Source organism: Diadema antillarum, unplaced genomic scaffold, assembly GCF_040938485.1.
Source record: "Diadema antillarum isolate AM-2024a unplaced genomic scaffold, OU_Dant_1.0 seq00000301_RagTag, whole genome shotgun sequence".
Classification (NCBI taxonomy): domain Eukaryota; kingdom Metazoa; phylum Echinodermata; class Echinoidea; order Diadematoida; family Diadematidae; genus Diadema; species Diadema antillarum.
The window spans coordinates 738,522-751,027 of record NW_027271324.1 but is presented as its reverse complement, the minus strand read 5'-3'; the positions used below and the strand labels follow the sequence as shown (position 1 = coordinate 751,027).

The 12,506-nt window shown below is 36.5% G+C and overlaps 1 protein-coding gene across 1 annotated transcript; it reads left to right on the top strand.

Moving 5' to 3' along the window:
- The first annotated feature begins 10,519 nt into the window (after positions 1-10,519).
- On the top strand, positions 10,520-11,503 carry LOC139730321 (uncharacterized). The gene has a single exon (XM_071641192.1). It carries the CDS (start codon positions 10,520-10,522, stop codon positions 11,501-11,503), a length of 984 nt encoding a protein of 327 aa, XP_071497293.1.
- Positions 11,504-12,506: the final 1,003 nt, after the last annotated feature.

Sequence of the window (12,506 nt, the reverse complement as noted above, 5' to 3'; positions counted from 1 at the left end):
TGATTTTCAGACTTTTACATTTGAACAACTATGAATTAGTTAAGCTGAGTACAGAGTTTCAGAATTTATATCGTGATTGGGATGAGGAATGAGAATGTTTTCAAAATTTACAAATTGCAATGAACAAGGATTATGACATTTCAGCCTCACCATAAGAGTGCGTGAGTTGGAGCTCAAGGAAGCAGAACAAAAGAAGAAGGTATAGATTCTACACAGGTGAACTTTTTGAGCAAGCGGTATTGTAATGGAATTACACTGCTACATTTCTGAAATATGTGAGGCTCTGATGTCATCAACACTGTTCAGTGTAATTTGTTTGAGATTTTCAATTCATTGGTTTCTCTGCTCAAGGACCACAATAAATTCCACGAATCTATACATGGAGCTGTTTGTTTACGTACTACAAGATGTGAAATTATGAAAATCGTCTGAAATGCCCCTTTAACGTAACCTTGTAACCTTGCTTTGTTCCCATCACCCCTTTAGAAAGAATTTTCCATTATGCTCCCAAACTTTAATGTGGAGATTTGAGGATCGAATTATTGGTATTCCATAGCATTATTACCAAAGACGGGAGGGTGAAATAGGGATAAACAATATAAAAAAAATATATCTTTTTGAATAAAAGCCAGCGTATAATAAACTACGATCAGTCATATCACACACTATATTCACTGACTCAAGTGAAATATCTATGGAACTTCTTCTTTTTCTTCTTCTTCTTCTACTTTCTCTCACTCGTTCTTTCTATCTGTCTATCTCTTTCTTTTGTCATGCATATCTTCCTAGCGTTATTGAAATTGTGCCTGTAGACAAAAAAAAAATTAACGAAATGATTATTATTCAATTGCATCAACCATATAAGTTAGAGTGAGGAAAATGATTGCAAACATTAGCTCTTGAATTATCGGCAGGTGATATCTGGTAATTTGTGAATATAGATATTGAGAGTCATTTTTTTCACATGCCCTTTGATAATATAGGTCTTCTTAATTACTCCCAGCAACAGCAAATTGCATTACTAAGCGTCAACCGTGCTTTCCAGGCGACTATAGGGGTCTCGCGCACTTTACTACGGCCAGCCTACCCGTGGGATGGTGCCGAATGAAGCCCTTTGCTAATCGATGAAATGCCGCTATCGCCGCAAGTCGAACCAGGTTATTTGGATCAAAACAATCTACGACCTAATCTGCAACTAAAAAGGAAATTAATAAAAATGGATAATTACATACATTGATCGGACCTTCTTATTAAAGGCGTGTAATACACCTGGATATAAAGTCCCGTATCTGGTTCGAATGGAAAATCCCCCCCCCCAAAAAAAAAGAACAACAACAACAACAACAACAACAACAACACCACCAAAGCCGCGAAATAAATTGCAGAACAGTACAAACTGTAATATTTGACACAGCTATGGTCCGGATTAGTGTTATATTCATTCTGCTACTCTTCTGTTACCGCTTTGATGTGGTATTAACACTTCATATCTGAAGTGTCATCTCTTTGAGTATATAATTATTACAATGTCGGCAGTTTCGACATACATGGCTATAAAAGTATAGGCCTATAACCAGATGATATAATAGTAAGAACAATTTTTTGTGTGTTTGTAGTTCTTTTTGATGTCTTTTGTTTGCTGTATTGTATGCAGACTTAAAGGGATATCTTAGTTTTGTTGATAATGGGTATTCAGGTTTTAACTTTTAATGAGATAATTGTAAAGTACTTATATGAAATACATCCTGACCCCATGTGAAGAATCTCTGTGCCGAACCCTCGAATGTCATGTGTTTTCAAATTCAAATTCAAATTCAAATCTATTTTCATTTCCATCAAATAAAGAGGGAAAATCATATACAATGTATAAGCAGAACATATTTGTAATAATTGCAGAAGCGTAAGTTAACAAGATACATGTGATAATGAGTAACAAAATGAAGAAAACATAATAGTGTTTTTAAATGTATACATATACATAGTACAAATTAAGGATGGGAATGGAAATGGAGGGTCCCACTAAAAAGCAAAGGTTGTGCGATATGGGACCCTCAGAAAATACATAAGTAACAGAATAGTGAATTAATGAAACTACAAATAGATATAAAACAAAATCAAAGGAACAAGTGTCAACTGACATGAAATCGAATTAGGAAGGAAAACAAAAGAGGGCCAAAAAAATGAAACTACAACACGCGCCATTGTAGACACAATGTGTTTTTTATCGGGTTTGTCTTCTTTCCTCTTTAAAGGAGCCAAATGTGTGTGTGTGTGTGTGTGTGCAGCGGTCCCTGGTACGGTAGTGTACGCGTGGTGTGGCGTGGTGAGTGTGTTTCTGTGTTCCTGACTCTGTCATGACACGCATAGAATCAGTGTAATGCGAAAACTATATTACACAGCTCATGTTAATTATCAGGCAATGTTCATTTGCGCATCATGGTGTTAAATGCTCCCCCCCCCCCACACACACACACTCACACTTACATGTATGTATACACTGTATACATTAAGTTATACATGTGTGTATACACAATCATGTGTATAAAAACATATGTGCACATAATGTGTATATAAATGTATATTCAATATGTACAATAATGATAATGATCATGATAATAAAACTTATATTTGTTTACGGGCTGAATGCTATGTTTCAAGCGCAAGGGGAAGAGACGAAAGGAAAGAAAAGGAAAGATAAAAATATAATGAAAAATGAGATATAACAAATATGCAAAAAAATACAAATTAAGAAGAATATGACATGCACAAGTATGTAACAAAGAACTGGTGTAGCATGATTAGATTTACGCTCAATACATTGACTGGAGAATACATTATACTCATATTTACGAGTCTGACGTCATCTTGGAATGTGACATTCCTGTCCCCCCCCCCCCCCATTGTGTATTTATTATAGACGAGCTCAATTGTCGTTATGCTTGATAACCTGAGGACAATCGATAAAATCTAACACACTACACCGTACCATGTACATGGCAATGGTTTGCCTGTATGTCGTCATGATACATCATGGAGAGTTTAAACCCCCAACACATACTTTTCAAATCCTACGGCTGGACGGTTTTGACTGTGCAAAAATCTAATTTGACGACAGCGTAGCAAGGTGCATACAGGCAATCAATATTCCATAGATTTCACGACAGATCTCCACGTTAACAATGGCGATATCCTTTTCGCTTCATTTAGAGTACGGCTGGATATTGTGATTGATGCATTGTCCTGCAAACAACTGTCTCGAATATAAAGTGGTGTACTAGTAGACGTTTACCTGCACCACCCCCCCCCCGCACCGCAATGACAATAATGTCTTATGATGAGCACTGCATAGCTTGAAAATTGATTTCATGGTATTATCATTATCCCTCTCATCATAAATTTAACGTTTGGCTCAATTGAATGCACGCCTTTCTTCCGCTAACCGTAAATTAGTAGGTTTGAATTTTTTCTTGGCTTGCAAGATTATTCTTCAGGCTGAGGCAAACCCATATAACGAGCATTATCTTTGAAATGGGTCACCATTTTTCCAATAACTGATTACTTCACATGACTCGATGATAAGAAGTTACACACATGTATTGATCTTCATGCTTTGTATACATTGTACGATTTGATATTAGTTTTCGTTTGCCATTCAAAAAATTCATGCCTTCTATTTAGGTTGCTTTATATGGGTTTATATGAGCCTTTGTTTGTCACGGTCTGTTGAATAGGGGCTGAAATAGACTTGAACTTAACCACATTAATCATCTCATATCAAAGCAAGTATCATGTCAAACCTTTGCAACATGTTTCCGTGTAAACTTTATTATCACTTGGCAACGATGATCTTTTGCAATAAGTCACTGAAATTAGGAAATATCTTCCAAGATTTCCTCGAGGAAATTGAATAAAAACCAAAAAGCAACGAATAGTCTCCCATCACAATTGAGAAAACAGCACGAGACGTCCGTTTTCTTTCCTACAGCGAGTGGTGACTTCCCACGTGATCTGTGATCCCTGGGGTCCGTTTCATGAAAGTCTAATGAGAGACTGATCGCTCATTAAGACACACTAATGAGAGATTTCATGACATGAATTTTACTTATCTTTGAAAATCTCTCATAGGTACATAATTTTGAGCGACTTTGGCCATTCTGAGATTTATGTAAAAGGCTTTTATTATGTGATGACGTCATGAAAGGAACCCCAGGGCCCCGTTACATGGAAAAATAGATAAAATCGATTTTAAATTTCCTTACCACACAGGCTGCCATAGACCTGATAGACTTACAGTTGACATTTGGTTGAAATCAACTTTAGAATCAGTTTTAACTCTTCATAAAACTGGGCCCAGGTCAGAGAGGGCCTAAATCTACAGGTTTCTCCCCCAGTAGTATATATACGTACCCGTTGGGACCCCAAAATCCTGCCGATCCTGCAGGATCGGAAGGATTATGAAATATGAATATGGATATGCGATATTCATATAAAACATGAATATGAATATGCAATATTCATATTCATGTTTTTGAATATCTATGAAAATGAAATAAGAATTCTAGATTGATATTATTGGAATGATTATTTGAATTTGTTTTGGTTATGATGTCACTGATTTTCAGGGAAATTCCCTCCATTTTCTTTTTCCTTATCGTGTGTAAGTAATCATTCAAAAGATTATACATATTACAATATGAATTATGATTTTTTTTTCTTCAAAGTTTGAATTTTTTTTTTAACCCAAACAGGTATGTTCAAGATTTTGCAAACACATATCGCTTGAAATATGATAAATAATTATGATAAATAATAAATATTACAAAAATATTTATGAAAACAGAAAGACGAAAATATGAATATTTAAGATGTAATACCTGTCTATCCATAATATTAACGATCTGTGAGGCTGTATACAGGCTCAGAATGTATAGGGGGTAATCAGGAAATTAGGTCATTAACACGCATGATGTAACTTCCGTGTTTTTTACTGGCGGTAGATTTGAACATGGCTTAGCTGTGGTGATGGTGAATTATGAAGGCAGATGAATTCTACAATCTACAACTTAAATGTGTGTTAAGTGTTTATTTTTTGCTGGTACATGTTCAGTTTTGTTTAAATGTGTTTACTTCTATTATGTAGAAATGAGAGTATAGCTATAATTTTAGGAGACGTGAAAAAAACAACTATATATCCCACAAAGATTAATTTCCCTTGAAACATAGACAATTTATGAATACTAAAGTACTAAGTCGCTATTCACCAGTATAATTGTCCGTGGAATAATGACAACTATAGGCGAAAATGGAATATTGTAAAGTTTATGAGAGAGAACGATGAAAATTTGTATATGAATTGAGACATAATTGACGCAGAACTATGAGTTCTGCAAGTTCAGAATGCATAGTGATATGTGTTTTAGTGAGGCAGAACACTCCGCATTAACAAATATGAAGTCACTTGCACTTCCTCGTTCTCTGGTGACAGTGGATTTGAACCTTATAGATGATTCTATAGGCCCTACGTATTTACGCGTAATCTTTCATAACATGTAATTACCAATTCACCCGTGTATTCATGTTGGAACTGTATTTATGTGCGAGTGTTTGGTATTGTGTGTGCGCGTGTGTGTGTGTGTGTGTTAGTGGGTGTGTGTGTGTGTGTGTGCGTGTGTGTGTGTGTGTGTGTGTGTGTGTGTGTCTCATGTGTGCATTGGGTGTCCACACCCCTTATAATTACGATAGTTAACTAAAATAGCTTACGCCGTATGAACCTTCGAGGTTTAACTGTGTGTTTGTGATAAACACACTGATGAATAACAAGTAATAATATTTTTAACAATGAATAAAGTAAATTAGTAATCAGTAGCCAACTACTGAGTTTGAACTTTTACTTTCTCATGTTTGATTGGTAATAGCCTTCTGTTTAAGAGTGTGTTCTGGTCTACACAGCTGTTTTTTTTTTCAAATGTTTTTTTTTTCCTATTAGTCCTACTCACTAAAGACAATTAGATCATTCTATTATTACAAAACTTACAAAATGTGTTGATAAAAGCAATGTATGTGGGATATTCTCAGTTGCAGTCGCTTATTGATGCCTGACTGTTGTTGCAGTCTGGTAATAGACGTTTTACATTCTCCGATATTATACAACTATTAGTACAAATAGTGTTTTGCATGTAACTCAATGCTCTTAAACTTCAGCTTGGGTTACATAATAATTATGACACATCCTTAGTGCCTTGGGTGAGATGTGTTTGTATCACGCTCCAATGAACAACACCCATGCAGGTCAGGACATGTCTAGTTAGATGTATGACATCATATCCTTGGTCATGGACTTGGCGGTATGTTTGAATAAAAGCAGGTGGTGGTGTCTCTCATTCCCACTTTAAGTTATGTTCCTGTCGAGGTAACATGCCAATTGACCACTACAACGAAATATATTAAGTAGCAGGATTGAAGGAGTCACACCTTTTTTTTTTCTTTTTTTTTTTGCTTACAACTTAGCCATGGATCCTGATAATGATGATGACAAGTTTACGTGCGAAATTTGTGCGGGGAAATTTTCCTCTAAATCAAATATGATGCGTCATAAACGTATGTCTCATGGTCAGCAAATCCTATACGTGTGTGATACATGTGGTACAACTTTCAAGAGGTTCGACAATCTTAAGCAACACAGGAAGAAATTTCACAGTGCTGCCAAGAGCGCTCAAGACCAGCCATCAGTACTCACAGAGGACAGTGATGATCAACGTTTCCAGTGTAACGAATGCAACGCATTGTTTTTGTCACAAGGAGACCTTCAAAAGCACAAATCAAGCTGCCATACTTGCATTCAAACTTTTGTGTGCCATACTTGCGGCCGAGTCTTTGACCAGAGAAAGAAGTACTTGAAACACTTGGACAGTCATAGACAAATCCCTTCAACAACTTCACGAAAACGAAAGTCACAGAATGAAACACCTCATATATCCACGAGTAAGTACAAACATGCAATAACATGTTAACCTCTTTTGTATTATGAAATAACACGATTGCGAATTGTCATAAAATGTTTGGATTTACCTTTCAAATAACAAGTTTAATTGAATTTAGATTAAATACTCCAGTATTATATATCTGTAACTTTTTTTTTACAACTGTAACCATTCCATTCGTCGACTTGGTGTCAAAACCCATGCAGTAGCTGTAAACAAATTCAAAATTAAGTATCATAAACTACAATTAATTCATACTATACGATCTATATGATTTATTCACGATTGAATACAGTATGGAGGTTATTCTCCACCTACTACACGATTAGGCTAAACACAAAGGTAAGTTCGCTATTAAGGCAAACTGTACATTATTGAATGAAGCTGAAGAACAGGGATTCTGCTGTAGAGTATTTAGCAATATTAGTCAGAATCAGCATTAATCTGTTTCGTATACAAAATCACAAATAGTATTTAGCAAAGGTCAAAGTGCATGCACACTTAATTTGGGAATCTGTATTCAAATTGCAATGTATTGAAATTGCATAAAATCTCTCATACATTCCTCTATTTGCGTCTTTTTAGAGAGAAATTCTCAACACAATATTACAGCGGTGGATCTTCCTCCTCACGTGGATCCAGAAGGCTGTCTGGGGCAGATGTACAAACAACACTGGAATGAGATTCGGGATCGGCAGTCAACGCAAGCTAGAATCTACCGGTGGTACAACTTCCATATACCAAGTCTTAACAACGAAACACTTAAGCAAAAGGCTGAGTCAGTATTTAATCAACAGTGTTGTACATTTAAGGTTAACACATCTTTTGGTTTCGTTCTATTAAACAATGAAACAAATGAATGTAGATATTATTATGCCAGTAGAAACACCAAATTGTTCAATGAGCCGTTTTTGGTTAGGGATCAGGTATCTTTCCAGGCATTCGTTGATGCTCTCTTGCATGAAGACACACTAGAATATGCTCGTTCCCTTCGCCCCAATTCCAAGTGGGTGGTTCAGCATGTCACCAATGTCACATTTTACATATCTCGGCTGGTAGATCACCCAATAGGCAAAGGTAACGATCTCCCATCATACATCAAAGACAATAACGCAGTTATATCATTGTGTAAAAATCTGAAAACTGGATGCTTCTACGATGATAATCTATGCTTATTCAGGTGTATTGCATTAAATATGGGTTGTAATCGTAAAAAGCTAGAATCAGCTACTAAGGCATTGCTTTGGAAATACAGACCAGATGTATCCATTAAAGAATTTGAAGGGGTGAGACTGGGTGAATTGGGGGAGGTTGAAGATCAGTTTGAAATCAACATATCTGTATATGAATTGGAAACTGCTAACACATCCGATGAAAAAGAGAATTTTAGTGGCATATCTATCGATGATGAGTATGTTGAAGGTGAGTCTGACGAGGAAGTGTCAAATGAAGGTCAAATTGTAGCTAAGCTTGTACGACGTAGTTTAGGAAAGTATGATGATACTATGTACGTAAATCTCTACGGCAATCATTTTAGCTACATTACTGATATTGAACGCTACTGCCAAAGTTTCCAGTGCAGAAAATGTCACAAGCTTTGGAAAACGCGAAAGTCACTACATCGCCACGAGACCATTTGTGATGCATCGGGAACCGCGTACATCTTTCCAAATAAAGGGAGGGCAACTTTTCATAATTCGCCAAGTATCTGGGAAGACCTAGCAGATGAAGGTATTGAGGTGGATGAAGAACGCAAGTATTTTCCATATTTCGCTACATTTGATATGGAATCATACTTGGAAAAAATAGAAAGTTGCCAAGATGTTGCGGCCGGTAAATTACAGTACACTTCCAGACACATTCCTATGAGTGTTAGTGTCAATTCTAACGTCCCTGATTATACCACTCCATTTTGCCTCGTGTCAGATGGAGATCCGCAAAAACTGATCGATGGTATGGTCACATACTTGTTAGAGGTTAGCCAACGCTCCTTCTCTTTACTGAGATCCACATACTCTGATGTCATTGATTTGTTGCAAAAGAAATTGGCCGAAGTTACAAAGCGCCTCAGTGAATCAGGGGACCAAAAATGTAAGGAACCTAAACATCTTACTAAATTGATGGATAAATTTCTGAACTATCTGTCGGAACTCCCCGTAGTAGGATTTAATTCGGGGAGGTACGATATAAATGTAATCAAACAATATCTCTATCCTTCCCTCTTGCAAAAGGACCCTGTCAGTTATGTCATCAAGAGGAATCATAACCATATGGCCGTTAAAACTAACAACCTCCAGTTTCTTGACATAACAAATTTTCTCGCTCCCGGCTTTTCATACGCAGCATTCCTCAAAGCATACGATTGCGAAGAAAGTAAAGGATACTTTCCCCACGGTTGGGTTGATTCACTCGATAAATTAAACCTAACTGAACTACCCACTATCGAGGCTTTTAAAGACAATCTTAAGGGCACCCGCTTTTCGGATGAACAGTACCACTATTGCAAGCGTGTATGGGAAGAAAATAAGATGACTTGTCTTAGAGATTATCTGGTATGGTATAATAACCTAGACGTTACACCATTTATCGAGGCAATTGAGAAAATGCGAGAGTTCTACAAGGGTCTGACTATTGATCTATTCAAAGACGGCATATCAGTACCCGGTCTTACAATGAAATACCTCATGAAATGTAATCCAGATGCCCATTTCAGTTTAATTTCGGATAAAGACAAAGACTTGTACTACACTTTTCGTGACAACCTAGTAGGGGGACCATCTATCATATTTCATCGTTACCATGAGAAGCACGTGACCAAAATTCGCGGTGGGAAACCTTGTCAGAAAATAATCGGCTTCGATGCGAATGCTTTATATCTGTATTCCATTATGCAGCATATGCCCACTGGTCACTATATTAGGAGGAGATTAGAGAATGATTTTAGGCCAGAAAACAGACACCCCATAGCACAGGAATGGTTAGATTACGAGGGATATTGTAGAGGTATACCCATTCGTCACGCTGGGAATCATACCGAGAAAAAGCTAGGACCACTCCAGCTTCCGGTAGATGGGTTCTGTTCAACAACCAATCAAGTTTTTGAATTTCATGGTTGTTATTTTCACGGGCACCCTTGCCACCTCACAAAGGGCCAATCACACAACAAAACGTTAGGGACATCAATGGAAGATTTAATGAAGAAAACCCGGAAGAAACAGCAATACATAGAAAGTCTTGGTTATGAATACATTTCTATCTGGGAGTGTGAATACAAGAATTTGCGCAAATATGATTCCGAATTAAGCGCATTTCTTTCCAAAAAATTTCCACCCCCAAAGTTCCGTAATGGCATGACACAACCTCAACTTTTATCTGCCATTTCGGCTGGAACATTGTTTGGTTTTGTCCAATGCGATATCCATGTCCCCGACCATCTCAAACAGTACTTTTCGGAGATGTGCCCCATTTTCAAAAATATTAGTATCAGTAGGGATGATATTGGAGATGTGATGAAGTCATACGCAGAGGAGCATGGAATCATGAAGACTCCTCGTCGTAGTCTCATCGGTAGTATGTTTGGTGAGAATATCTTGCTGTTTACTCCCCTGCTCATATGGTATCTGCAGCATGGCCTAGTAGTTACCAAAATCTCTCAGTGTGTGGAGTATGAACCAAAGCCTTGTTTCAAGAGTTTTGGTGAGAATGTGTCAAATGCACGGCGCGCAGGAGATGTAGACCCATCCAAGAGCATCATCGCCGATACCATGAAGCTGATTGGTAACTCGTCTTACGGCAAGACAATCACAAACAAACTAAAACATCGGAATGTCAAAATTTGCGATGAACGTAAAGCTGAAAAACACATCAACAATATCCTCTACAGAGATTTGAACCCAATATCAGAAAACTGTTACGAGGTGGAGATGGCTAAACAGAAGATAAGAATGGATCTTCCGGTACAAATCGGGCATGCAGTGTACCAGTTGGCAAAACTGCGTATGCTCGAATTTTATTACGATTTCCTTGTGAAATATATTGACCCATCCGATTTTCAACTATGTGAGATGGATACAGATTCCGCATACATGGCCATTTCTGCTTATTCCATTGATGATCTCATTAAACCACACCTGAGAAAAGAGTATGAGATGGACAAATGTAACTGGTTTCCCCGCAATGATACAGCAGAAAATGCAAAATACGATAAGCGCACTCCGGGACTCTTCAAAGTTGAGTGGGAGGGTGATGGTATCGTGGCACTTTGTAGTAAAACGTATTATTGCTTCGGTGGGAAAGACAAGTTCAGTTGTAAAGGTATCAGTAAGAAACAGAATGACATAACGAAAGATGTGTATCTGAAGGTTCTGCGATCTAGAGTGGCTGCTGGTGGTGTGAATACTGGCTTTCGTGTAGTTGGCAATGGTGTCTCTACTTACTCACAGGCAAGAAATGCCTTTACATATTTTTACCCCAAACGAAAAGTACTTGATGATAATGTCTCAACCACGTATTTAGATATCTAAAGATAAACAACTTACCCCAGTTTTGGCCATTTTAGGTACATTTGTACCCAAGGTACAGTGATATCACATTTTGTTGTGGTTAGTGCAAATAGCAATGTCACTCACGTCATGACGACAAATATCAATTAACATTTTCTTCGCTGTATTTTCACATAATTTTTTTGTCTTTAGATTCTATTTTGGAACATGTTTTTTTTTTTTTGAATAAAGTGCATTGTCTTATACGACATTGTCCGTGATTAACCAAGGAAACTGTATCTTATCAGCAATATTCATGTGATATTTATGTAATCAATAATCAATAAGATTTTGTAGACTCTAATAAAATTGTAAGATGGTACTGATGAGTGCTGCATTTTCTGGGTAAATTTTTGACACATATAATGTAACTTTATATCAAAATGCCGAATATAACAAATGTAAATTTCATCTTAGTTACGTAATTAACACGAGGAAGAAATGAAATACGATTATGCAGAGTAAAGCAAACAAATGCTATGAAAAACTATAAATAACGAAGTCAAATCAAAATTAAATAAGCATTTTTTGATTCGTAAAAGTCATAAATGAACATCTTTATGAATGCTACTTTGCATTTTTTTTCTATTGACTTATACTGTTTAGTGTTGGAGTATCTGCTTTGAAATATTTCAATTATTAAGTATAAAGTAACGATCAAAGATGTTAAACGTATTTGACTCATGAAATTATTTTTAAATTGCCAAGAGAATAGTCCTACGGTGTGACGTTTTAGGTTTTCAAAAGTTGTTATAAAGTTTTATGATTCATAAGTTTTATGTAAAATTATTTAATGTGAAGATGATTTTGTTTGCTGTATTTGCAGTTTATTTTGACTAAAATTTTCAAATATAACTGAGTTGAATGTGTAAATGTCAAGTTTTAAATAGGTTATAAAAAATAGTTTGATTTTAATAACAAATGTTATATCGCAAGTATTCGTTTCAGTTATCTAATGATTTGCACGAGTGTAACTATTAAACGT